The sequence below is a fragment of the Lacerta agilis genome, chromosome 12, assembly GCF_009819535.1.
Source record: "Lacerta agilis isolate rLacAgi1 chromosome 12, rLacAgi1.pri, whole genome shotgun sequence".
Classification (NCBI taxonomy): domain Eukaryota; kingdom Metazoa; phylum Chordata; class Lepidosauria; order Squamata; family Lacertidae; genus Lacerta; species Lacerta agilis.
This window is the reverse complement of record NC_046323.1, coordinates 19,546,459-19,573,818: the sequence shown is the minus strand read 5'-3', so window position 1 is coordinate 19,573,818 and position 27,360 is coordinate 19,546,459. Positions and strand designations below refer to the sequence as shown.

The 27,360-nt window shown below is 39.5% G+C and overlaps 1 protein-coding gene across 11 annotated transcripts in view; it reads right to left on the bottom strand.

Annotated features, from left to right (window-relative positions):
- Positions 1–27,360, bottom strand: part of TBC1D5 (TBC1 domain family member 5) — a 289,347-nt gene that overhangs the window by 47,524 nt on the left and 214,463 nt on the right. For 8 of the 11 annotated variants that reach the window (XM_033166086.1, XM_033166093.1, XM_033166092.1 and 5 more), the window contains 5 exons: positions 26,891–27,054; positions 17,998–18,097; positions 12,488–12,567; positions 10,813–10,989; positions 1,341–4,426 (listed from right to left, as the gene is read on the bottom strand). In XM_033166086.1, coding sequence (XP_033021977.1) covers positions 4,130–4,426; positions 10,813–10,989; positions 12,488–12,567; positions 17,998–18,097; positions 26,891–27,054 — 818 coding nt within the window. In that variant the 3' untranslated portion in view covers positions 1,341–4,129. Of the gene's footprint in view, positions 1–1,340; positions 4,427–4,520; positions 4,634–10,812; positions 10,990–12,487; positions 12,568–17,997; positions 18,098–26,890; positions 27,055–27,360 lie in introns of those variants that run through there. The other 3 variants (XR_004427683.1, XM_033166096.1, XM_033166095.1) reach the window with 2 other exon arrangements.

Genomic DNA, 27,360 nt, shown 5'->3' with positions numbered 1-27,360 from the left:
TTGATTGCCCTTATGTTCTTGCTCTTCAACACGATACAATGAGGATTTGTATGGAGATGGGCCAGAATGGATTGTTCTTTCCATATTTTTGTGTACAGTAACATTCCTTTAACTTTATCATTTGCATACACATATTTGTACAAACTGCTGACTCACAGGAGGACATGAGGCAGTGCCTTCCGGGGGGCACAATAACTTGACGGTACTTGATCAAATTTAATTTTCTTACCTTTTGAGCAGACTGAACTCCAAGAAGGTAGGTGGGAACTGCTTTTTTTTTAAGGGAGAGGATGTAGGATAATTGTCACTTTTGCAAGAAAAACTCAAGGGCAAACGCAAAGAGTCTGCATTGTTAGTTCTTTCTTTAATAAAGTACGTCAGACATTCTTCTAGAGGAAAGATACAAATTTCCACAGCTAAAAATGAACATCCAGTCACTATATGGTCATAACCATTCTGCAGTAATGTGGACATTATATGCAACAGACTTGAAAGAGCCATGTGGTGAAGATGTGAAAAGAATCAGACGAGACTCTAAGAGGCTGGGGGGGGGGGAACAGTTTAGAGTTCCACGTATTAGTGCTAAGCAGCCATTTATACTGCATATTATTTTCTATTAGATTACTGATACCCATGAACAAGATGAGTAGGTTAATTTTAGAAGACATAATAAACTGGTACTTTAAAGTGGAAAGTACCATCTAGGAATCCAAATGTAAGGCAATACGGGATTATTATGACCTAATATTATGGCAGGCATTCTGGATCGACATGCATACAAAGCCAAGCACTTCCAGAATTATCAAAAAAGCAAATTCCAGTATAGCATTGAGATAGACTGTGTCATAGGGTTACCAATTTTGACTCCTCTAATGGAGTTACCTAGGTTTCATTGCTGTCCATCCGTAAAGCACTGTTTATTTTCTGAAACCAGAGATAATTACAGGCATTGAGGAAGTAAAGTTATACTAACTATAGCAAACATGTTGTTGTTTTTTTTTAAAAAAAATCCCAGCAAGATAATAGCAAAAAATAAAATAAATTGTATTGTTTCATGGCACTAAGACAGCTCTGACAAGAAAAATAATATGATCCCTGAATTATCTGTAGACAGCAAGGGTCAATCATAACAAAATTACAAAACCCTCCATGAACTCCCCCCACCCCCACATGATGAAAGATGATATACCATACTCCAGTTTCTCTCTTACTTGGTTTCCTACTTTTAAATAGCAGTTTGCTCCAAATGGCACTTTCCCCTATTTTATAACAAAAACAAATTTAAACAGAAAGGTTAGTCATGTTTAAAGGATCAAAATTAATCACCAGCTATGTAATCCTTTTTTGTCATCCTTACAAATTCAAAGGAAATTATATTTTAAAAAAGCCTGCACAGGCCATAAAGGCTGAATCCTGAGGTGGTTTACTGTGTAAGTTTAAATGAGGAGTGCTAGATTTAAGCTGGCACAGAAACCTTGCATAACCACAGTATGTTTTAGGTCTTGCATGCAGAAGAACAGCAATGTGACCTCACAAACTGTATTTGTTATTAAGCTCTTTACACAACCTCTCAGTATTACTCCCACTTCTACAAGGCACAAGGGCATCATCTTGTGAAGAATTACTTGACAGTGTCTGAATATGTAAATGTGAACCTGCCACTGTTCAATAGCTATTACCTGTTAATTTGGGTCATCTGCCCAGAACATTCATGAATACAAAACGAGGGGAAAGTACCACTGTATTGCTAGCTCAACTGACCTCTGGGAGAGCAAACTCACCCAACAATCTTATTCCATTCACTTCAGGGCAAAATATGATCTAATAATTTCCCACCGCTCGCATCTCCCAACCCCACAATCCCCTGTACAAAATGACAGGGGCAATATTCTCAGGAGAGCTATCCGTTATGTAACACTTATGCTTTGGGGTCAGGTTGCAATTTGGTTTAGCATGACTCATGCTGCAGACGGAGGGATAGAAGTATTCTTAATGTAAGTTACAACTGCAATTAATCACCATTGACATCTTCATGCCCTATCACTTACCATGCGACTTCATTACATGGTGGTGGTTATGCTCTCTGTGTGTGTGTCTGGAAAAGAAAACTAAAGCATACAAGCAAAGTGTCTTACTTTGAGATAAATCTTTGAAAATATCTTTCACCAGCATCTTTCTACAGAACAGGCTTTTTTTTGGGGGGGGGGGAATATGCTGCATTAATATTAGCAACTTTTGTTTGTTTGTTAGCTCCAAGGGCCCTAGAGATAATTATATATAATGAAGCACAACACCCTTAGTAAAAACTCCTTCTCTAATGGGTTACACATTTCACGGCTAAGAGGTTTTCTTTCCAAATGCAGTTAAAAAGAGAGACCAGATTAGTGGGCTAATTAGGTCTTTTTGGAGGCTGACATCATCAAACCATTGGCTCTCTCTTGATGAGATCTGGAGAAACCCTGTCATGACATATTTGCATACAGAAATGCATGGGTGGGCATATCTGGACACCCAAGCACCCACCCATCCCTTGAGTTTTATGGTGTTCAACCTGCAAACCAGAAGCTTTCTGAAATTCAGTCTGTTCAACACCAATGTATTGCTAAGGTGAAAGATCCCCAACAGGTTAGACACTTGGGGCTATTAATTTCAATAAACCCAAATTCTCCCCCTGGCTTAGTGACATTAGTCAGTGTTATCTAGAGCAATGCTGCATATACTGTTTAGCACTGGCTGCCTGGGAAAGGAAGATGCCTTTTGAGAACAGAATATGTCTCTGGGCTTATGGATACTTCCTATTGTCCTGCTGCTTTTTCCTGGGGAAAACCACTCTTTAGCGCTCAACTGGAGAAAACAGCAATTGGGTTTTCCATTGATTGCTGTTTGTTCTGATTTAGAGCTGAAGGGTGAGTTTTCCCTGGGAAAGGAGCAGGTCCATGGGAAAATCGCTCAGACCTGTGCTTCCCTGATTTTTAGCTCTTCTCTGCAGTTACCATCTGGTTATTCTCAAATTGGCCATGCTGGGTGTGAGATTCAGAGGAAGAGCTACTTTGAGAACTTACAGTCTTAAAAGCTAGAAAGGAACATAGCCACTACTCCATCAGCATTATTTACTATGCACTAGTTATGGGCACTGACATATCAGTTGATCCCAAGGCCAGAATCAGCGTTGGGAAATATTTTAGCTTACTCTTAAGATTGTGAAAGAAATTTGCGCTAGAGTGAAACATGACATCCTTGGTATAAAAAAAGCATGAGGAATCTTGTTGCCCTTTGTGGGAACTATGTGGTGATGTATACATAATCATGTGCACTCATATTAAATTAAATTTAAAAAATGAGTACCAGGGAACTGTTTCTACATGGCTAAGGAACACTGCTGCATTATGACCCTACAATGAGCCTTGGTCCTGGGCTAAGGGGATTATGGATGTCCTGAAATAGCTATAAAAGTATGTTCCAGGCTATAATATACAACAATACAATTTATTCATTGGGAGACAAGTTTATATCTAGTGGAGACTAAAGTCTAAATGTTTCAAAGCAACTAATGTGCACCCTAATTTGTATTACTTTATGAGGAAATTTTTGCATGATAGGAACAGCAGTTAGTAGTTTCTGCTGTATGTAAATTCAACAAGGAGGCCAGCCAATTGTCTTAGTGCCTGAGATGCAATCAGGGTGCAATTCTGAAACCTTTACTTTTCAGATTTTCTAGCTGCCATGTTTTGAGGAAGAGTACCCCCGCTCTCTCCTGAGACCAAATCAATCTGCCAGGATCCAAGCTGATGCTCATTTGTTTTCCCCACATTTGGAAAAGATGCTCACCTGTCTACCCACAAGATTATATACTTCATGTTATTCTACATGATGAGTGACTATGAGCTACTACTTCAATATTCCAAGAAGTTGCTAACAAAGTAAACCTATGAGTACCTTTAGTATACATTAGATCTTGAGATTCACATGTGCATGTTTTAAAGGCAATCATTACATAATTGTTGTCTTGATTTCCTTGCTCAAAAAGGACTGCCTTTACCACATCTGTGCTCTGGTTTTATGAGTTTCCCAGTCTTATTAAGTGTCAGATGCACATGCCAATGTGCCACAGCTGACCTCACAGGCTGACTTAAATTTCCAAGGGGCTAACAATGGTGAAATCAGAATCCTTGCTGTTGCTGCTGCTGTCGTCATCAGGGCTGGAACTGAGGTTACTAGAAGAGGCAGATATGGAACCCATCAATGGATCAGAAAAGCCTAAAGAAGAGTGACATGGGACCTCACTCCTGGTGGTCACATCCTTGCAGGTTGGCACAGTCTGCACATGCTCTGGAGCAGGACAAACATTCCCTCCCTCCTCTTTGGAAAGTAGAATATAGTCATCTGTGTGCCTGTCGGCAGAGTTTCCACTCGAATCGCCCACAGCCTATGAAACAAAAGAATTTTGAACAGGCAAGCATGTCAGAAAATCCATTTTCAAATACCATGCCTATTACATCCATCATCACAGCTGCACATACCTTTACAGGCGTGGCTGCCGTTGCCTCCACCATCGTTCCCGTGTAAAGGTACACACCAGTAAAGGCACATATAAAGGGGGTCCTAGTTGGGAACTCTTTAAGCAGGGTCTCTCCTACAGATTATAAAGGATGAGTGGGTTTATAGGGTCAAGGTGTCCCCTATCATAAGCATGCACAGGACCGAAGCCATTCAGAGCATATGCAATTCTCCCTCCTGCCAAAGTTGTGCTGTCGGTTTCCGACACATTAGCAAACGCACATTCTTTACAATGATCCTGTACATTTCAATTATCTCTGTGCAGAAAAAATGTCACATGAGAAGTGGCTCTTGGTGACTTGCAAAGCGCAAACCATTAATAAGTCTTGACTCTTAACTACAGCATTGCAAAAAAATCTATCTTAAAATAACTCCATTACACATTTTAAAATGAAATCTCTAAATTTATATGTAATTAAGTTTCTCAAGCCATATATAGATATATCTCCCTGCAGCATCCTTTGCAACATGCTAGCTTTTTTTTCTGACGCTGCTATTTTCAGAGGTGAAATATCTCCCCACTCCTTCCTCTGCCAGTTTCGGTTTAGGAAAACTCATAGTGATATGAAGCATGTTTTCTCCCATCTGCTGCTGCTACTGAATAAATGGAATATGACAGAATTATACTTCCAGTAGCTTTGAAAGTTAACAACCTTACACCCAGTAACATATGGCTTCTTGGAACATTTTTTCCTGATGAGTATCTTCTAGTAGGATGAAAGTTATTTCCATCATGCACTAAAGTAAGCAAACCCTTCTGATACTATGTTTTAAACAGGTCTACAAGCTTTATGGGTACATGTGTGTGCCTCCCTTTAGCTATCCATTGGGGGGGATAATGTCCTGTGTAAGAATCACAAAATGAATTTCTGCTATCTTTTATTGATTGAATGATTGCATTTCTATCCTACGTTTTCCTCCAAGGAGCTCAAGCTGGCATACATGGTTCTTTCCCCTCCACATTTAATCCACACAACAATCTTGAGAAGTACGTAAGGTCGAGAGGCAGTGACTGGCCCAAGGTCACCCAGTGAGCTTTGTGGCTGAGTGGGACTTGAACCCTGGTCTCCCAGGTCCTAGTCTGACACTCTAACCACCACACCACACCGGCTCTCTGTGTTTGCAAGGCAGGTGATGAAAGACTGAAATTTGTGTGGCTGATGGGAAGTGGTAAAGTAGTGAGCAGTGAAAGAAGGGGTGTCTGGAACCAAATCATGGAAGAGAGATAAATCAGTTGTCCTTCCTTTCATTTCAACAGCAGTTTTAGAATAAGCAAACTCTCTCTTTCCATTCCACCTTATAAGGCACCAGAGCCCTCTCTATTAAAATTTGCAAAGAAGAGAATGCTACTAGGCGTAGCTTTTGTGACAACTGTACTACCAAGAGAGGAAAAGCAACATCCTGCTGAAACTTCCTCTACTCAACATCTATACTGATGCAATATGCAAAGAATATGCAAATCCCTCTAAATTTAAATCCAGCAAGTAAAACATTTGAAGCTGATTTCTCCCTTGCGTGTTGCCAGCCCTAATTGTAAATATTACAGTGGTTCTGAATTTTGATCGTTCCCTGGTCTCGTATAAAGGAAACATAATGCGTTGATCATATAAATAATTGGCCTTTTGTAAAATTCTAAATTAATTCACCCCTTTCCCCTGCCCTATTGTAAAGCTATCTCTCTGCAAATCACAATCGGACACACACAATTGCTTTTGTTTATTATGAGATGACAACTGGCATCTCCAATAGATTTATAGAGAAAGGTCAAGTCCCAATCTTCCTATCAAGCATTCAACTGTCCTAGCTCTAATAAAGACTATAAATGACTGAGGCAGCAGAAAAAAGAGGAAAGGCTGTTCAGCCCCCCCGGCCTTTCCTTCAGGAACTTTCAACCTCACTAATCTTATTGGGAAAGAGTTAAGCATCTGTTTAACTTTGCCACTGAAATCTATCGGACTTTAAAATGCTGGATCATTTTTAATCTACACGTTAGATTACTGGCTATTTCAACACAGTTGCATCTGTATGGAAATTATTGTGTGCAAGTAGTCATGGCAAAATAAACTTTATGCATGAATAAGCCCAAGGTTAAAAAGAAGAAGCTGAAATGTGAGCAGTCACAACGTAATTGCAATACAGTGAAGCAGAGGTAGCAGCCTTGAAGCTGCCTCACACATACTACTACAGAAGGGTAGAAAAAGCAATACAATTACTTATTCTGGTGCCAATACATAAAAAGTTCAATCCAAAGCATGCCTGCTCAAAGAGACTTGCAGCCTAGTCTAAGTTTAGAACTACTGCCTTTGATAGGATAGATACTGATGCATTAAAATGTTCCAATTAATTCATGGCAATATTTTAAAAGCTTATGCTGCACTCATAAAATTCTTCCAGCCTGACCTAAAGACATCACAATACCACACCGTGCCTCATTAAAACTGAAAGTTGGCTCTGGTGTCCTTTCTGTATAAGCCATTGAACACAGCACTTATTTAACTTCTGAAAATTCATTACGGAGCTTTTATTTCTTTAAATGCTTCTGATTAAACTTAAAGCTAAGCAGAACAAAGGAAGACACGAAATAGAGGTGTTAATGTTTTCCTTTCCTCTCATTTTTTGAAATAAAAAACATAGTAAGCATTATATGTTACATATATTGGAACCGATCTACATTCTTTTTGTCTAAAGTAAGGTTGTTCCTTTATAAATCCCACAAAGAGAAGGAAAAAGGAAGAAAAAGAAGAGGACAAACAACTATCTAGCACCTCAGGTTTTTTTTTTTAATTCAGGATACCCAGGGCCCAATTTCAGGCAGAATTCCTACTGGGATAGGCCAAGCAAGATATATAATTTGGCCTCTTTCGCCCCTCATAGTAATGAGCTTGCAACACCATACTTTGGTCCTAGTGTCTGCCTGCTCTTATGGGAAGCTGCATATTCTTGGCAATGGCTGCTCACCGCCTTGCTCGGGTGGGGGTGACATCTGAGGTCCCTCGTGCACCAGCCTCGATTCCCTCTGCTTGACCGTTGCAGGAAGTTCCCCATAGCCTGGGGATCTAGGGGCGGATTCCTGCCAAAAATGACCATGCAAACGGCCCAATCAGTGACCGTGCCGATAGGGCAGAACCTTGCTGACTGGCCAGGCAGCAATACTTAAAAGGGCCACTTGTGCAGTGCGACCCTTGGTCGGCCGGCCCCAGGAGCGAAAAGTTTCCTATTCTTGGCAATGAATAGATACAGTGATCTAGATTTGTGGGAAGTGGCATTGTGAACACCAGCTGACAAGCTCACAGAATGGGGAAACCTCTTCCCCACCAAAGCTATGTGCAATGCTCACCATGTTACACTTGTTCCATGAAAGTACACAAAAAGCAACAAAACCACCACCGATTCTCAGGGCTCTCTAGCTTCACTTTCTAGTGGAGCACATTCCACCCAAACATCTGACAGCTTGCCAGAGTCAGATCTCATTGTCTTTACCTATTTGAACAAGCATTTGCCCACTTTAGTTGTAAAGACAGTGGCTTCTATATAAATCTGCACAACAGCATGATGGATAGAACCCTACCTCCATGAAATTCAAAAGGGCTAATTTAATCTATATCAGTGAATGAGGGTTTCATACTATGCATTAGTATTCTGTTCTAATGTTGTCTCTAAAATGTTTAGCAGGGCTTTCAGCAGACTGAAAAGCAGGTATAATTGCTTAAAGGTAAAGGGACGGATGACTCTGGGGTTGTGGCGCTCATCTTGCTTTACTGGCTAAGGGAGCCGGCGTACAGCTTCTGGGTCATGTGGCCAGCATGACTAAGCCGCTTCTGGCGAACCAGAGCAGCACATGGAGACACCCTTTACCTTCCCACCGGAGCAGTAACTATTTATCTACTTGCACTTTGATGTGCTTTCGAACAGCTAGGTTGGCAGGAGCAGGGACCGAGCAGTCTGGAGGCAGACTGCAATTCTCAGTAGCACCCAACCAGTTATAGGTTTCTGAGCACGTGAGCCATCATGGCAATGAATCCAGTCCAAAACATTTTGAAATCACATTTTTTTTTATGTTCTAGCAGATATTCTAAGCTGACCTGGTCCTAAAACTTTGAAGATTCAGTGTAGATTTACCACTGAATAATGACACTGGTTAATATGATTTTGGGTGGCAGTCTGCATCCCAGCCCTGTCAATGATTCAGCAACATCCCATAGTTATGAACAGAAAACTATTGGACTATGTTGCAGGGGCAACAATGTAGATCATGTCCACAAATCCCAAATTTTACAGACAAAACTGAAGCAGGATGGGGAACAGTGCCAGCTTGACTTGTATTGACAAGACAACAGGGAAGCTATTGGCCAACCCTGCAAGTTTCTATTTTCACTGAATGGATTATTCTCAGGCATTTTTAATACCTGACCAATTAGGCAGAATTCTTTTTTAAAAAATCTTTTACTTTTCCATAGTGTAAACTCAACTATGTTTTGTAAAACTTGTCTGATTCTGGTTTTTTTTCTTTGGTCACAAATTTCGCCAGTCAGCTATTAGGCAGAAATCTCTGAAGTGCTCCCCATATTAACTTTTTAATTAAAAGGCAATATTAAAGCGAATCCTGATTTAGGGCTCTCCAAGGTACTGAGATAGACAATCTTCTTCTCTTAAAAAATTGCACACCACTTAAAGAGGACTACCCAGAAAAAGGGTTTTTAAACTGTACGTGTGAAAAGAATTGACTGATACATAGCACTGGAAAGCCAATGTCAAACAACCATAACTTTTAGGGACTCCTTTATCACAGGCACAATCTGTTGGGAGCTTCCATTGTAAAATCCTTGAAATAAATGGGAATTGCTCAAGAAAACAGCTACACTACAGGTTTTCCAAATGTTCCATCTTATCATTTTATCTGTTTTTGATTAGTGTAGTTGAAACTCTTATATTTTAATTTATAGTTTTATATTATTGTGCCCTGCCCTGAGTTCGCTCTATGATGAAGAGTGGATTAAAAATAAATGAATGTTATTGCTGGTGCTTGGCTTGTATATGATCATCTACTCTGAAATGGATGTATCAGCCTACGTATAAGACAGAAAAGTCTAATGCAACCGCTTGCTACATGGAAGGCAGATAGAGCTATTTCCCTTCATAACTTGAACGAGCATTTACAAGAGAGAAAGCTACCATACAGATTTGAAGGGAAAGCCCAAACAGCTGAAAGAGGACAGTGGTTCAAAACAGTTGACGATGGACAGAGTGCAGCAATGTAGCTGGTCATATATTATTGCATAATGATAGTCTAGAAGACATAGATAATAAGAGTCAAGCAATGCCAAAAAATGCTCATCTGCTTTTGTGAAATCCCTAGTTTCTATAGTCAGATTCTGCATCTTTTAGCATATCACAGCTTATCTTCATATATACAAGAAAACAGGGAAGCAACAGAGACAATCACTTTTCCTGAAAGTCAGTAATTGTGATTAGAATAGGACATCTCAAAGATATTTGCCCCAAAGGGGGAACATAATAGCCCTGCTGAATCAGACTAAAGGCCCATCGAATCCAGCCCTTGTTTCCCAAGTGGGAACCCCAAAAGCAGGATACAAAGACAATTGCTTTCTCATTTTGTGCTTCTCGGCAACAGGTTTTCAGAGGGGTGCTTGTCTCTGATCCTGGAAGCAGTACAGTTGTACCGTGGAAGTTGAATGCCTTGGCTCCCAAACAAATCAGCTCCCGAATGATAGAAACCTGGAAGTGAGTGTTCCAGTTTTCGAACAATTTTCAGAAGCCAAACGTCCGGTGCAGCTTCCGATTGGCCACAGGACGCTCCTGCAGCCAATTGGAAGCCACACTTTGGTTTTTGAACGGTTCAGAACGCATTCTGTTGGAAAACCAAGATACCACTGTATACAGCCACCATGACTAGTAGCCATTAATAGTCTTATGGTCCATGAACTTGTCACACCTAAAAGCCATTCATTTTGGTGGACATCAGAAAGTTTAAAAGATAAATTCAGATTCTTATCAAAAAAGGTTCAAATGGAGTTGGAAGCTACTATTGCTACTTATTTATTTTGAAAGTGACTTAATTGTTGTTGTTGTTATTGTTATTATTATTATTATTATATTCTAAGCCTGCAATCCATTGGGACTTGAATTCAATGGGGCTTGCTTGCCTTGACTTAGGCCTTTATCTTTCCTGTCTGCTTTTTTTAAGGCTTTAAAAATTACCCCCGACCTTCCTTTTCTGAAATGCATGCACTTTACCTGCTTCCTTAGAGGCAGGGGCTCCTTTGCAACTGAAGGTTCTTCTACAGCTTCATTTGTCTCCTTGGTCTGATTGTTGGAACAGTAGTGATCATCTTCTATTGTAATTTGTTCATTCTCCTCGGCCTCCAACTGGCTCTGATTGAAACGTAAGGAACCTTTCAAAATATCCTTGATCTGTTTATCAAGGGGGAGAAAAGTGATTTAGTTGCATTGCAACATCTGCCACTTAAAGCCAGGCCCTCTTCAGAATCAATCTTCTTATGCATTGATTGCCTGAATTGTTGAAGACATTTATAAAAATGACAACTGTGTTTCTGTGTAAAAGCATTAGGGTGCTACTGAATCTTCTAGCAAGAATGATGAGATAAAGGAAATGCATTTAAAAGGACACCAGTTCCCCTAGATGCCATTAAAACATTGAAACGTGCCATAGTGTATCGATCTGAGCTCTTTCTGGACCCAGCCTACAATTCCACAAAGTACTGAAAAATTGCAAGAGAGAACAGACATATATTAAAACTGATAATCTAACTGAAAGCACCCATAGTGCATGATCTTACAACTGCAATGACATTAGAATATGAAGAACAAAGACTGGGCACCATTAAAAGGTCCCCCACCATTCATCCCTCAGTGGTAGTGAGTATGGTAAGAAAGTGGGTTACTGGTGCATGGGGCAGGGAGGGGTCAAGTTGCCAAATTCCCTTAGAAATTTGCAAGGTTTGGAGTTCTTGGCCTCACAAGATTTCTGGGAAATGATAGTGATGCTTGAGATACTGTGAAATCTTGCAAGGTGAGGCTATGTAAACTTAAGACAAACCAAAACTGGAACACTGAGATGAGTCAGACATTTCATCTAGCCATTCACCCTGCTGGAACATCACGGGCTTAAAAAAAATCCCTTTACTGGGCACTAGAATGTAATATTTACATGGCAACTTCACTGGCTGTGTATTTTTGGTCTTCTATGGAACTCAAAAGGACACAATTGGTCAAATTAAGGTTATTGTTCTTGCTGACCTGAAGTTTTAAGGTCATTTCATTGGTTCAATTGCTTATAGTCTTACTTGTCATAACTGAGGTAGTAAAGCATGAGATGGGTCATGGGTTTGAGCCCCACATTGGGCAAAAGATCTCTGCATTGCAGTTGGTTGGACTAGATGACTCTTGTGGTCCCTTCCAACTATACAATTCTAGGATTCTTATTTTGATGACAAGAGAATACAGAATCAACAGGGTTCCTGGTGTTTCCCTGGGGATCCTGTTAGTGAAGGAATTCATTATTAAAATGGTTTGGCCTATCATGGATATGCCCCAGAGGACTGAATTGGGGTTGGCTAATTCCCTCTGAAATGGCCTTGGGTAATTTGAGTTTGGTTGCCATGTTGCTTGCTAAAGTTGTGGCCTTTTACACTGGCTACTGTTTCTTTAGCTCACAGCAGAAAGAAGAAACTGAAAGTCAGAACTGTCTACCAGCATTATTATTTCAGTAAGTTCCACAGACTCTTCTTTTGCTCACTATCATAATAAATCTCAACAAACTATTAAAGTTCAGCAATTATAATCCTGAATAATGCAAAGTTCAGATAAAAAGAATATAAATTATAGAAGTGCCATTCAAAAAAATGTATACATATTATACATAGAATCTTCATTTTGTCAAAAGCTATACCTGCTTCAATCCAGCCAAGGATACTAGAATTTCATCTTCCTTCTCCAAGTGTTCCTGAAGAATGACTTCTTGAATATTTCCTGCAATGCCAAAAACAATTATTTCGCAAGAAAGCACCAAGATTATGTGCCTCAAGATTATTTTCAACCCAATGGCCATGAAGATGAATGTATACTTCGATATCTAAAAAAATATGGAGTCTGGATAAGAACCCTTAAAAAATCACTTACAGTTGCAGTTCAACTGAAACACTGGCTGATGAAGCTGGCTTGTTTCAATAAACCATAATTAAAATTAAGCACAGTTTAGGTTTCAGGTGTAAGGCTCAACTATGGCTATATAAAAACAAGATCAATTTTTTTCTAATCTCCTCCTCATGAGGAGGGGAGTGGGTGATACCAAGGATTGCTTAGGCTAATTTTCATATGGCAGGAAACCAGTATTTATTGTTACATATGAATGCTGCATTTGACTACAATTTATAGTCTATTGTGAGGTCAAGAGTGAAAGGGGCCATGCTTTCTATTTGAAGGCTGCATTGGCTCTCCATTAGACTACTGATCTTCATTGTCTTATACACCACAATTCAAGAGGAAATATCTGGGTAGCATTGTAAATTAAGAATGAATACGTGCAAGTTAAGTTATTGCATTTGCAGTCAGGTTCCCTTAGCACCTAAGTTAACAGAGCAAATTAAACAGATCACTAAAAGGCAAGTACCAAGTTTGCCCAATTAAGTCATGTAGGCAGGAAAAAAACCTGAACACCTGGAATAACAACAGATGGGATATTTAAATTCAGGAAAGCAGGCAAGAATTTTATAGTTCTGCCCCAGTCTGAGTCTATGTTTGTATTGATAAGCTTGTACTGCATATATGACAAAATGCCCATCTGGAAACATTTTTGCTTTGAAATATTCTTCCTATCTGATGTTGCTGTTATTCAAATTGTAAAACTTGAAATCTCTCTCTTAAAATAAGAAAAGGTTCATGAGCTGCTTCTTTTATGGAACAATGAGCACTGATACCACACAAATGAATTATGAGACTTATAAATTATTTGCAAGGCAAACAAAATCTGTTTCTGTGTCACAAATGGCTTCCTTGAGTTATGTGTCATGTTGTTTAAAAGCAGATGAAAGCCACGATTCTGCTTCAGGAAATCAGCAGTGAATATACACACTTCAGAACTTGTCTACTCTTGACAAAAGACTGCTTTGTTTCCAGACTGCTGATATATTTCAGCAATTTTTCATATATAAGTTAGGATTAAATCACTGTAAAGATGAATGACATCAACAACTCAACAAGCAATTCAAGGGAAATGATGTAATCTGCAGCCCACACTACTCAGCCAAGAGTAATGCTATGTACCTCATTCAAAATTTGAGGTTTAAATGCCAGGGGATGCAGAATTATATAAACTCTGTTATGTAACAGAGAAAGGGTGATATGTAATTGTACCCACCCCTAACGGAACAGATTTCTGCTCATGCAATAGAATTTGTTCTTCCTTCCCTCTTCCCTTCAGCCCCTCATGGTCCTGCCAAATCTGTTTTAGAGGGTTGGGGGACTCTGGAACAGATTTGTTGGGGTGAGGGGCAGGGGTGGCACAGGAGCGGAGAGGAAGGAAGCAACCTGCACAAGAAAAACGTGGAAAGGGGGCTACAGTGGAACAAATGTAAAAGACCAAGGGCCATTACAAAGGTGCGGATAGTTAGTACTATCTGCATAAACATGATAGAGATAGTAAACCAGAGGAAGATGAGCTAGGAATCAAATGTTTTCTCTGAGAAACAAATGCAGTGTATAGAGCACCTCTAGATCAACTAAAATAACTGCAGAATTAAAATCACTAATATTGCACATGCATTCATCTACTGTACTTTACTAGATGAATGTAAAGTATTTCTTTAGAGATATTCCAAAGTTTATAACTGTCCTTAATGCAAACATTTATCTATTTTAAACTAAAGCCATTCTCCCCTTCCAGCAGCACAGAAAGTTGCAACGGGTCCTCAAGGTGAAGGACAGGTAAGAAATCAATAATCGCCATTACAATAGCAGCAACGTTTTAAAAAGTCTCGAGTTATTTGATTTTATCCCAAAACAACATGTTAAGAGAATGGGTTAGATGCAGACTCTGCCTATGATATGCTTCACTTAAGGGGAAGAGACAGCTAAATATTTTTGGATGACCCTGATTTCTAGTGTTATGAGTGAGGCAGAAAAACCCCTACATTTCAATCAAAGTGTGGCAGCTAGTCATATGATTCATTAGATCTACTCAACAGGTACCAAAGTGATGTTCTGCTGAAACATTAATAAGTAAGAAAGTTTCTCCAATATTATGCTGAAGAAATGTGCTCTCAAAGCTCTTTGCACCTAACAAAATGGACTAACTACAAAATCTGAAGCCTTTTCCCCATTTATCAGTTTTCACCACAAGAACCAATTTATCATTCTTACACATGCTATACTTATGTTATTCAAGACACCACATTTATTTCCATAGTAACATAGAGGCAGGGTCCCAAATATATAATTATGTTGTCATTGTGTGGTGCAGCAAAAGAAGTGGATGAACATTTAATGAGAAAGCTTTTGTATAAACACACAAACAAAAATTACCGCTCTAACTCATCTTTTCCTCCTTCACATTCCAGGGAATACAATTATAATCTTGGCAGCCTCAGGATCAAACCCATGGTAACAAAAAGGTATGTCTGAATAGAAATAGGATGATGCCATCATACAGATATGGAAATTTGAACATTTTTAACAATCCCATATCTAATTGTAGTATGTTGTATAAGAGAAAAGTCACCTGGTTAATTATCATAAAGCTAATGAACATGAGAAGATGCTTGAACAACTTCAAGTGCTTTGTGCCACATCTGTGATTTAAAGATAACTAACACCAGGTGTAACTTAGCCTTCATATTAACAAATCATTTCAATATTAGTTCCAAAAGAAGTCATACAATTTATTTATTATATTTATATCCTATCTATTTTCAGTAGAACTCTGGGCATTGTACACTGGATTACCAAGGGGTTTCCTGCACAGGGACAGATCAGATCTGCTTAGCTTCAGCATTAAGGTTGCTGGTCCTGGTCCACCTGTAGATGGTTGTGGTACTTGCACTCATGAATCATTTTAATATTTTTCCTCCCATCCACTTTATGTGATGCAATGACACAACACAGTTGGTAAGAAAGATGAGAAGTTACGTATGATTCTCCAGGCCTTGCATAACACAGTTTCTAAACTCTGCTACAGATCACCAAAATATCACCCCATACTTTTTAGTTATCTCCCCAGATAGTTAGCTAAGAGCAGAAGAGCAAGCTTGCATGAAAAAGCCATTAGAAATACTCAGATATATAGTGTAAACTAGTATATTGACCCAAAGTCTAGAAGCTGATAAAAGCTCTAACACCAAATAATCAGCATATGGCTGACATAGTTTCAACTACCTTCTGGGTGCAGAACTGTCATATTTTTTAGAGTTGGAATATTTCCAAGTGCACTGGACGCTAAGACAAAAATTACCAAATCATATTGTGTTTTCAAGCATGAATTTTTATTTATTAATACTCTGATTCTTTCAATGGGCAGAAAATAGCTGATGCCTAGAATATGGAACTGATGTATTAATATGAGTTATGAACTTCTATGCCTGGAACATATTTAAATCTTAAATAATGTAATGATGTGTTTATATGAGTGGGGATTAATTCAGTAATAAACATCCTTCTACCTTGTATTTCCTGGTGTGGTCACAGCAATGACAGATATGCAGGCCTGGTTTGATTTTGTGTGTGTGCTTTGCTATCCTTAAAATCTCCTTAAAAGTGAACCTGTGCACAGTAAGTGCTCTTTCTACAAAAAGAAAAATGAAAACAAGTGAAAGTCCCTTTCTTGATGTTCAAAACAGCATGTCTTCAGTACTTCATTCTGAACAGCAAGAAAAGGCCTTTCACTGACTGGCTGAAGAAGGGAGAAGATTTAGCTGCTTTCTGCCTGTCTGGGAATTTTCACTTTGCTCTCTAGTGAAACTGACAAGGTAGGAGAAATCTTACTAGTTTTTTTCCTTTCTCTTCTCTTAAAAAAAGAAGAAAAAGATTACTATCAAAAGCATTCCTAAATAGGTCATTAGTGGTCTTCTTTCCTACATGCAGAAAGCCACCTGTAGGTTTCTTAGTCAGTTTCATGCTGCAAGTCCCTTGCACATACATAACTTCTGAAAGATAAAACTATCATGGGATTAGGGAGAATTTAGTGCACCTCTCTCAATGTATTAAAAACAATGAAATCTGCAAATTGAACTCAAAATCTGTTCCTTTTAAATAGATCTCAAAGAAACATTCTGAGGCTGATGTGGATAAACACCTTACTAGGTAATAAAAGAAAGCTCACACAAATGGAAATGCAAACCTGGGGCAAAAGTAAGTTGCCCATGCATCAGTTCTCAAAATTAATTAGAAAAGTTCTCTATATGCAAACAGAAAAGAGAATTATTGGCACAAGCAATCCACTGAAGACTTAAGGAAAGGAATGGAGAAAAGCAACCTCCTCGTTTCTGATGGCCTTTCTATTGTGTAAAACAATCATAGCACAACAGTTATCATAGCATAAGGTTAAGTGAAGATTTGTGCAGAGGTTTGGCAGACTATCTGAAGGTCAGACACACTTTGCATTTCATTTGTCTGGTCAAGAGAGGAAAGTAATATGAGCCTCAATCATGTCAACATAATCTGGCAATGCTCCCTTTGCACAGTTGAATTTTCAAAGGGTTGTAAAATTGTTCTATACAAAAAACTTTAGACTTAGTGATACGTTTCCTAAATTTGGGAGACAATACCCAGAAGGTGTACACATTGTGTTTAACGGCTGCCTCTGAAGACAGTTCAGAAACCTCAGCTAGTGCAGAATTTGGCAACCAGGTTGCTCACTGGGGCAAGGCTTTGAGCATACCTGTATTACACCAATCCTGGCCCAACTGCACTGGCTGCCAATTAGTTTCCGGGCCCAATTCAAAGTGCTGGTTTTGACCTACAAAGTCTTAAACAGCTCAGGACTATGATACCTCAAGAACTGCTTCTCTCCACATGAAACTACACAGAGCCAGCAATCACCATCGGAGGCCCTTCTTTGTGTGCTTCCTCTATGAGAGATCCCGAGGGTGGCAACACGAGAATGGGCCTTTTCTGCAGTGGCTCCCCATTTGTGGAAAATTCTCCCTAGGAACGTTTGGCTGGCTCCTTATACACCTTTAGGTGCCAGGCAAAAGCATTCCTCTTTAACCAAGCCCTTGGCTGATTAACATCTAATAGGTACCCTTCTAAATCTGTGGAGGGGGGGATTATTGGTTTTGTTTTGTTCCTATTTTTATTCTGTATTTTTTATAATGTATTTTCATGTTGTGAACCACCCTGACATCTATGGATGAAAGGCAATATACAAATTTAATAAACAACGACATTAATAGAGCAGCATCTTCTTACCCAGATGTGTATTCATCATCTTTGCACAGTATTTGCACATGGCCTCCAACTCATTCAATTGCCCCTGGAGAAATGAAATCTGGGCTTCCAGTTCTTCTTCCTATAGTTAAATTTTTAACGAATTAGTTAATAATAAGTATACTGATAACATATTTTATTCATGATATATCTAAATTACATTTCTATCAAACCCTTTCTCAAAGGATCTCAGGGTGGCATACTTTCCCCCCCTCCTCCATGTATCCTGCCTACAACCCTGTATTCATAACAACTCTCCAGAAATTAATCCACTGATCTTAGATAATTCAAGCTGTTTTAGAATGTATTAGCTTCTAACTTAAGAAGTAGTCCAACAACTCTTAACTCATGTTCCCCTTACCCCTTTAGCACAAACCAGATCCTTATAGTTTCCACATACTTTTTTGTTACAGACAGAATACCACCTTGCATGTCTTTAGTCAAATTGTGTACCTAGACAAATGATTTGTCATCTTTAGGGTAGGTAAGTTCAAGGAGTTTTACCAGATCTCAAGGCTGCTTATGGTCCTTTGTGGACAACAGTGATGTTCCAGCTTCTTTAACCCAACACCTCTCAAGGGCTGACACAGCACTTGGGTCTGATTCAGAGGAAGTTGGTTTTCCTTAGCTCCCATTGAAATCAATATGAAAAACTAGTCAAGACTAAAACTTGTGGTGATCATAGACCTGAAGAGTTAGAAGGGACCATGAGGGTCATCTAGTCCAATGATTGAGGAAAGGTAAAAGTTTAACTTAAATCCACAGGTCTTGCAGTAGAGGCAATGGAATAATCCTGCTTTGCTATCTCTCTCTGTGGTGCAGCCTCATATAAAAATACTCTGTGACTGTCGAAAGAGGGGGCATAATTTTGAAATTGGCTTTACCATTAGGCAGGGCGAGGCAACCTTTTTATCAGTTATGTAGTTGTTTACAGCAGAGTTCTAACCATACCTACTCAGAAGTAAATCCTACTGAATTCAATGGGACTTTCACCCAGGTAAAAGGATTAGGATTACTATTATCACTACTGGGAGCATCATTTCTCTCTCTGCCAAAGTGGCCTGGGCTATGGACTATCTCTAACGGTCTATATTTATTTTATTCTACAAATTATAAAGGCATCACATGTTTCATGCTACCGGTAATTATGAATGTAATCTTCTTTTCCACATTAATCAAACAATGCAATTCTACTTTGTTACAATAGACATATGGGCAGGATTGCAAATTGTGTTATATTTGTAGTCATGAGTCAGTAGCATTAAATTAACTGCAGCTTTCTTAGCTATTAACAGATGTAAGTTTATTAGAGGGCCCTACATAACTCTAATGCTTTTCAAATGCCCTCACAAAATTCTTTTGTGTGGAAATAGGTCTGAAGAGTATCTGTGGTGCTATTCGGACACACTTGCAGAGTCAGACTTTTAGAAGAACAAAACAACAGAGTTTCACACGGGTTCCTGTGGCATTCTAAATTTAGACAGGACCAAGTAAATGAAGAGTCTAAATTCAGACCCCAGTCCAGAGAAATGGCAGGTAAGATGTATGTGTAAAGGTTTGCTATGTTGGAAACTGTTTTTGAAAGTAGCTAAGTCAGTCCTTAAACCCAAGTTTGGGAGGAACGCTTTCTGATACGTTAACTGATAGTCTAAAAGCGATTCTAGATTCTAGATTAAAAGGTACTGGTTGTAGCTAAAGGTAACTTCTAACAGTTGCACCTTATCAGATGCTGACAATCTTTTCTGGAGACCAGGGATTTGGCAACCATCGCTTGGCAAATGATTTCATAAATGTTACATTACAAAGACAAATCTTTATGTCAGCCAAGCATTATGGGGAATTATTCAACTAGTGAAAACCTCTACAAAATGAAATAACCTATGAAGTATTTGCTTAAAAGAGATTCAATATTACTTAAGCAAACCTGTTAAGTTTCCATCTTAACAAACACAACAGAGCAATTGCTATATTGCCACTTAGATTTTTTTTTTGAAAAAAACATGGTGCTTAACTTCTTATAGATCACCTACTCTCACAGCTAATAATTTCAGGATTGACAAGAACATGTCCGCAGTAATGCTAGTAGAAGCAAGGAATGCAACAATAGTGATGTTGAATAAGTTGTTCCACTGTGAAAACAACTAAGAAGGAGAAAATTCAACCCATGAGATTGTTCTGCTGAGGGGAAGAAAACTGTCACCAGTTCTGAGAAGTTCATTTCTAGGAAACTGCAGCAAGTGCTTCCCACACATTTATACCTCTAGACCACTGTAATCTGAAGATACTCAGCAACCACTTCAATTAAACTCAAAAGTGAGCTGGATGCTTTACTGCAAGCCAGTAATATATTCAACTAGGTCACCACTTTCACAACGTAATGTTACATACAACCAAACCTTTAGTAAACACTTTGAAAACGGGTTTACTTTCTTACACATGAGACTGCCACACATACACCCAGTGGTTATTTTTTCTTTTCTGGGGGGATGCCAGATATTCCTCTATATACCCACTGATTGTGGGTAATCAACGCAAGGAATGCAGTTTTTTCCATGAGTTGACTGAATTGTGCTCCCAATCACATAGAAGAGCGTCTACGAGTACATGTGGTACCCTCTTTAGACTTTTGTCCTTTTGTTTTTGGAACCAGGCAGGCATGTGACGTTAAGGGTGGAGTCAGGAGCCAACCCCCACCCTTCCTTTCCCCCTGCACTAGTCATACAGATGGTAATAACTGAAAGGGGCTCAGGAAGTCCCCAAATCAAATTTCATCTCAGCCATTAACAGATTAGCTGGCCTTCTGATTCCTCCAGTTCAATACTAATAATGGCATGTTTTACCAGCTGTTGTAAAGCTCACAGAGATGGATACCTGTGACATGCTTTAAACTTTTGAAGGATGCCATAAAAATGCTAAATATCATGATTATGAAACAGAAGAGAGGACATTTGCTTCACACACATTGGAAGAATGAAATGAAAACTGCAACAATTGTATTTTAATTGCATAAATCCCGTTTAAATTAGAAAGCATGTTTCTTACCAACATCTTGGGAAAATAAATAGTGCTATCATATTAATTGAATTTATTTCCCCTATAACCGGGAAGGAAAGGCACAGAGAGGTGCCTTCACAAAGCACATACAACGTACACCGTCTTGTGATTAGCATCAAGTACAGCCTATTACTATTGTAAGTGGCCAAATGATGGCAGAATGAATTTTCCTTCTCGCGTCATTCACCCAAGGTTATTATGGCTATGGAAATATCATCTAATGTTTCCATTCTTTTGCAACAGTCTGCTTTCTGGCACTAATACATAAATGTTAGCTCATGATAATGTTCAAGTGACATTTAAGGAATTGTTGTATTGTCTATGCAAACAGCATGTGAGCAGCGATTACTCCACTAATGCCAAAATATTAACATACAAACATACAAACAAATCTCTCAAAAGTTAGCAGGCATAGTATTTTGCGGTGTCTGTTCCTAATTTTGAGAATCATTTAGGCCAGATGCCCTGAGTGCTCTCTCCCTCCGTGAGCCCACCTCCTTGCACACATAATCACTGCTCATTCACCTGCTTGCTCCCTCTGGCTCAATCTACTCTTGTCCAGAAGAGGTCAATGTATTGTGGATGATGCTCTTTTCATGCTCACACACAAACCTAGAGGGGGCAGGTGACCAGATAGCAAAAGCAAGGAGCAGGAGAAGGGGGAAGGGTCTCTGGAAGTCAAAAGTGGGCCCTCTGCTGGAGTATGGGCCTTGGTAGGTGTCCAGCAATGCTAATCCCCAGCACCACCCCTGACTTTAAGTACACCAACACATCCTGTCAAAATATGCATGTAGGCACTTGATCATATGCATTCTTTATAAGTTAGCTCAAAATGTATAGGTACTGGGGGGGATAGAAATGTATGGTTTCACTTTAGCAGTATTCATTGCTACTATGCACCTCAGACAATTTGCATACCTGTTTAATTCTGGATGTGTCTACACATTTATTTGTTTACAGAGTCTGTTACATGACATGTTCTCTTGTCTTTCTGGATTCAATTAGTGCTACTTATCACTCCATTTGTGTGACTTTTGCATACTGCTACGGCTTCACATAAGGGCACAGGGCTTGCTGATCAGAAGGTCGGCGGTCGAATCCCCATGACGGGGTGAGCTCCCGTTGCTCAGTCCCTGCTCCTGCCAACCTAGCAGTTCAAAAGCATGTCAAAGTGCAAGTAGATAAATAGGTACTGCTCCAGCGGGAAGGTAAACTGTGTTTCCGTGCACTGCTCTGGTTCGCCACGTGACCCGGAAGCTGTACCCCGGCTCCCTCAGCCAATAAAGCGAGATGAGCGCCACAACCCAAGTCATCCGCGACTGGACCTAATGGTTAGGGGTCCCTTTACCTTTACAACTTCACATTTTTTTTTCAGTTGTGCATTGTTTCTTTTCATCCAGCCCAGGCAATGTCTGGAAGATTAGAATCCTATGGGCATTACATGATAATGGTATCTTGAAGTCCACAGAAGTTGCAGAAGGAAATATGAGATGAAGATATCACCTAGCTGAAGCTTGTATTGGAGTTATTGATGCCTAAAACTTACTGAAGCTTGTTTTAAAGTTACAGCTCCAGCTTATCTTGAATAGTACTAAATATGTGGATTCTGTCCAATATTGGTTTCCGGCCTTGCTTAACCGGATAGATGAACTGTGGCTGTGAGATGGGCAGGAGGGGTATTGCCTGTTGATTCTCCTGGCCCTCTGTGTGACTTTTCATTATACTGACCATCAGAATTAACAATGACTTTCTGGGTCAGCTAGCTGGGATCAGTTACAGCACCTCAAAATCATTAAGAGTCTTCACAGAATATAGTAGATACTTGCTCATAGCAAGTTTTGCTTACCTTCCTACATGGCTGGACTCTGGAAATACACAGAATTGCTTACCACATAACTAACCATGGGGTGCCACTTCAGAAAACTGCAATAAGTATTGTTTGAAGCTGTATTTATGAACAAGGTATTCATTAATAACAGATTTCAACTGGCCATAGGATGGCAGCACTGTCAGCAAGACTAGATGAGCTATGTTAATCAAAGAGTCACAGGAGAAAGCAAACCTCTTCAGAACCGCAGCATTCACTTTTACTCAGTATCTTCAGATTTGTAGGTTATGACATTTCCATGTTAATATGATGTCATGTAGGTATGGGATTGCAATTTCACATTTTGGTTTCTTTACAGCTCTGATGACTGTTCGGAAGTTAGGAGTAATACAGGCATAATAATTAAGTGTAGGCAAATGTTTACAAATAAAAACACTGGCACCAAAATGCTTATTAAAAAAGTACTCTTTCATTTGCTTGTGAGGAAGCACTAGATGCCTGAAACTATAGAAATGGAAACAGGCTTAATTTCATCAAGACACCACCGCATGATTAAAATTTAAAAAAACATTCTATTTACATGATCTTCATGAGTTTTCTTAGAGCTTACTTTATCGTAATTATCTTTCATAGCACATATATGCTATACAAATAAAATAATGTATCTTGACACACACATTCATCCTGTCTCAGCTCTTCAGATATCTGAAAATTCTTCCTTCTCCCTTCCTCTCTACTACTGTCCTTTCTGTCAACTTCTTTCCCCTTTGTTGCGTTAAAAGCTTTGTTGTTCTCTTCAAACCATTCTCCATTTGGACTACCATTCTAAGGTTTTGTTCCTATATTTATCTCCTCTTTATGCTCCAAGGGATGGGATGTAATGATTCTACACCAAAACTAGAATTGGATGAGTCTTAATACTGCCTTTAAAGCATGCTGTGGTCTTGTTCCATGCTTCTTTTCTTTCTTTCTTTTTTAAAAAAATGATTTGCCTTATCCTCTAAGGCCAAGGAGAAGTGGGACTAACATCTAGTTTATCTTTATTTTTGCTACGTTTACATTTGAGGAGTCTTGATGTTTCATTACTACATAAGAATGCCTTGCATTTGAGCTGAAGAGAGGTTCAATATATCGCTCAACTCTTAAATGTATTGGGCCGAGGGCTTGGGTTAGTTGTCTTTCCTTTCAAAGTTTAAAGATGGCGATCAAACTACCTAATCACCTATCAGCTGATGACCCATTCCCACCACCCTTCTGAGCAATACTCCTCCCCACTCCCTCACTATATTTAAGGGTCTGGTGACTTCCGTTTCAGTGTATCTGAAGAAGTGTGCATGCACACAAAAGCTCATACCAAGAACTAACTTAGTTGGTCTCTAAGGTGCTACTGGAAGGAATTTTTGTTTGTTTTGACTATGGCAGACCAACACGGCTACCTACCTGTACCTAATGAAGCTTTGCTTTGTGCAATATAGTGTCATAAAATGTTAAAGTAAGCTTTCCCCATTTTACTTATTGTGTATTTAACAGTATTGAGAACATCTGCTTTGTCACATGATACTGCCATATGATACTGATGAAACTTGTTTGCCTGCTTTCGTGTTAACATAACCACAACTCTGTCATTTAAAGTAATGGGAAAATATATGTCGTTCTCATATGTCCCTGCCCCCACTATGTTTACAAGTGCTCTGATTACTTAGTTCACGTGTTTTAAATGTCAATGTGAGTGTGAGCTCTAGGAAGACAAGGATTAATCATATGGAGGAAATTGTATGAGATTATGGATCATATCTGAGTAAAAGTAGGCAAAGCAGTTGGCTCTTAAAGAGTTGAGCAATAAAAGGTTAAACTAATTCAAAATGTATTAGTTTCTATTGGTGTATTTAAATTATTAAAGGATGAATTTTCTATACTGCAGATACTTTCTTCAATTAAGCAAAATACGTTTGCTATTTTGGAGAGTTGTAACAGATATGGTCCAACCCCCCCCCCTTTTTTTGTCCTCAGCTGGTAGAACATCTAAAGCATTGCTCAGATACTGAGTAAGATACAGTAAAGGGAATGAGCACTGGGATCAGGGGTGCTCTCCACTGCCTCCCACTCCCACACATTCTTCCCTCCCATTGCACATCTGCTGCCAAGCCAGGTTAAAAGGACCCTATATATGCTCCCAAACTCACCTTAAGAACCCAGTTTCAATTTCGCAACACTTTATAGGGATGATACAAGGAGAGCTCATAAAAGTGAGCTCCTCTGATTATTCAAAAGGATATGTGGGTTGAGCAACTCCTTTTTGTAGCCTGCTGCAAGCAATGCCCCACATGAACATACATCAAGCAACCTCCACAGTGCCTGCCTGTCTTCTGCTAATCTCAAAAGCTCCCTCAACTTGCTCAGGGCAGAAAGGAGAGGTGGCAGAGGGTTTAGCTCTTTGGCAGAGCTTTGTTTCCAGCCAATGGACACACAGTATTGCTTCAGGTGGCTGGCAAAAATGTGGCTGTTTAAAAAGGCCTCCACTCTGTGTGTGTGTGTGTTTAAATGTGTGTTTCCTTTTATTTCTTAAGTTTTTGTTTGAATGGCTGCCTTGGAACTTATCATTGTAGTTTAGGGTCTTTATGTCAACACTTATGATTAAGGAATGGGAACTGGGATATATTGTGTGATGTATGGATTTGTTAGCCACCTTGAATTTATTTTTGAGAATTTGGCAGGTTATAATATTTTACAAAAACAAATAAGTAAACACACATTCCAATGTCTCCAATGGGAAAATGATGCTGTTCGCATTGATTGCCACTGATGGAAGGTGCAACCTGGCAAAAACTTATACCTTTTCAGTTGCCATGTCCTCTTTGACTGCGCTAGAAAACGATGATACTTTCTGTGTGCTCACATGCATCATGCAGAAGGGATCAATTTTGGAATGCGCATAGAGATGGTGCATTCCTACTTTTCAGTAAAGGTATCAAAAGATGCATTACAAAGTTGATTCACAGTATGATTTGTAGCACAATGGCAACAGACCAGGAGCCAAGATCTCAGCACCTTTCCTACTGTCTGATGGGGAAAGGCTAGATAAATTTGAGTTCTTGTTATTAATATACCCAAAAACATACACACCAAGAACTTGGTTCTTGGTGTGTGTGTGTGGTTTTTTTTTGATGGTGAAAGGCTGCATTGCACCTTACACTGAGGCATGAGAAACCATTACTTCCCTATTGTACTGGCACTGAAGAGATATGTTTGGAGCTATTTTGGAGGCAGTGGCAATGGCTGTGGCTCTGCACTTGCTCTTGCATGAGCAGAAAAGGCTGCATTTAAGGAGAACCTGAGGAGGCGTCAGAGAGAATTGGGACACATCTTTCCTATTCCGTCTCCCCTGCCCTCACAACTTTTATCAGTGCCATATAAGCTTCTCTGGCAACACAACAGTTAAAGCAGAGAACAGGAATGTGCTGCCTAGAAGACTGGTGTAAAGTCTGACGGAGCATTTGTCAAAGTGGTCCTCACTGAGTCCTCTTCTACATCAGTGAGTCCTTGGCCACCAACTTTCTGGTGGCAGCAATGGGTGAACGTGAGCCACCATTTAACACCCCCAAATGCCCCATTGCAATGCTAAACATGGGAGACATTGTGATAAATTTAAAACAGTCACCTAATGCCAGGATGGGATGGGGGGGGTGCATATCAGGTGTCAGAGCCAGTAGGCTTTGCAAGTGTTCTGGGACCTCATCAGCTGCTGAAGCCTGTCAGATCTAGTGCTGAAGTGGGAAAAGATTGCCTTTCTTATTTAGAGGACACCATGGCTGTGTTAAGGAAGACACACACAAAAACAGAAAGTAAGGGAAATAACCTTCCACAAAAGTTCGGAACAGATCTTTCCTGTGTCACAAGATATGTACCTGCCTGCGTACATAGGTCCTTGAATGAAAAAGCAGACCAGTGCAAATAAGGGAGACAATATGAGATCAATAAGCAGTAGGGACTTACAGACTCTTTTTTGCTCATACTTCTGCTGTGCGAACGAGAATGGGAAATAGTACTGAAAAAGGACTCTTTCTTGGTTGCAGACAAAGGTGGAGAGCCTGTGTATTCATGTCCCCCAGACAAACTTTCAATGCTTGGAGAAGCGCTGACATTTTTTGAACTCTGCCCTGTAAATCAAACAGAGGAAAACAAAAAATGATCAGTGGAAAACATTGCCATTAAAGAGCTCCCTATCTGAAGTGTCACTCAGTAACCTTCGTAAACAGATGAACACAGAGTGAGATTTTGTGACATCAAAGCACGTTTGTCCACACACAGAGGGACTTGCCACTGTGAGACAGGCAGGTCTGCATAGTGCCATGCCTTCAATGCACACTCTCCACAGGACAAATACAAGTCAAACACATAAAACAAATCCTGTGCAAGAAACATGGACAGTGCCCTATATGAAAGGCCTGTATTCAGTACTCAAT